Below are 1,486 nucleotides of genomic sequence, written 5' to 3' on the forward strand. Positions count from 1 at the left end.
CCCGTGGCCAACGCAGAATGGAGAAATCAAACGACCATCACAGAATTTATCTTCCTGGGATTTGGGGATCTCCCTGAGTTGCAGATCCTTCTCTTCCTGCTGTTTCTAGTGTTCTACATTGCAACCATGGCTGGCAATGTCCTCATTGTTGTGCTAGTTGTAACTGATCAGCACCTTCACACTCCCATGTACTTCTTCCTGGGGAATTTGTCCTTCTTGGAAACCTGCTACACCTCCACCATCCTGCCCAAGATGCTGGCCAGTCTCCTCACTGGGGATCAGACCATTTCAGTGAGTGGATGCCTTGCACAACTGTTCTTCTTTGGTTCTCTGGCAGGTACAGAATGCTGTCTTCTAGCAGTGATGTCTTATGATCGGTATTTAGCGATATGTAAACCCCTGCACTATTCAGTTCTGATGAATATCAGGTTTTGTCTTCAGTTGGCTGCTGGGTCATGGGTCAATGGTTCATTGGCTACTACCATCTTTATATTGTTCATGTCACAGTTCATGTTCTGTGGCCCGAATGAAATTGACCATTTCTATTGTGATTCCGGCCTATTGGTAAATCTTGCTTGCGGGGACACACACCTTATGGCATTGTTGCCTTCTGTCCTAGCCTGTGTATTCACTCTGCCTCCATTTCTACTAACCTTGACATCCTATGTGTGTATCATCACCACCATCCTGAGAATCCCTTCCATCACTGGGAGGCAGAAGGCCTTTTCCACCTGTCTCTCCTGAGAATCCCTTCCATCACTGGGAGGCAGAAGGCCTTTTCCACCTGTTCCTCTCACCTAATTGTGGTGACAATTTTCTATGGGACCATAATGATTGTCTACATGCTCCCAAAACATGATACACTGCGAGTGCTAAAGAAAGCACTCTCTCTTTGCTACACGGTCCTCACTCCTCTGGTAAACCCTCTGATCTACAGCCTGAGAAACAGAGACTTCCAGGAAGCCTTGAGCCAAGCAGTCATTAAATACGTCGCTTTCACAAAGAATGTAGAGATGAGTAGATATAGCTAAGGGCCAATTTTTCAAGGTGTTTAGACACCAAGTGGGATTTTGAAATCAAGATACTTTTGAAACTCCCATGAGGCACCTAAAATACCTTTGAAAATCTGGACCATAGCCTGAGGTTTTCAAAGCTACTGGGGTGATTTGGGCAAAAAGCCTCTATTGAAATTAATTTGAAAACTCCCATTGAAAATCTCAGAACACATCTTAAAAAAATAAATGCAGATAATCTTCCTGGAGCTACTGAGCTTTTATGGTCCCTCCCTGTGTCCATTTAACAGAGGGCACAAAAAAGTGAGGTTGTGGACAGCTCTGTCAGCCTCTCATGTTCAGCACTGACACATACAGGATGATGGTGTATTTTCTCTTTTGGGGTGACTAACCATTCACACTGGGTGAGGTGTGTATGTAGCATCTGAGAATGCACAGAGCTGACAAGTCATGTAAGTGACACAAAACACTAA

At 44.6% G+C, this 1,486-nt stretch overlaps 1 protein-coding gene across 1 annotated transcript; it reads left to right on the forward strand.

The window, feature by feature from the left end:
- LOC116834303 (olfactory receptor 11A1-like) lies at positions 1–1,031 on the forward strand (the record flags this gene model as incomplete). Its single annotated transcript, XM_032796294.2, has 2 exons — positions 1–713; positions 767–1,031. Coding segments are annotated over 2 exons (978 nt in total), but the record flags the coding sequence as incomplete, so codon positions are not given.
- Between the last annotated feature and the right edge of the window lie 455 nt (positions 1,032–1,486).

Source organism: Chelonoidis abingdonii, chromosome 14, assembly GCF_003597395.2.
Source record: "Chelonoidis abingdonii isolate Lonesome George chromosome 14, CheloAbing_2.0, whole genome shotgun sequence".
Lineage (NCBI taxonomy): Eukaryota > Metazoa > Chordata > Testudines > Testudinidae > Chelonoidis > Chelonoidis abingdonii.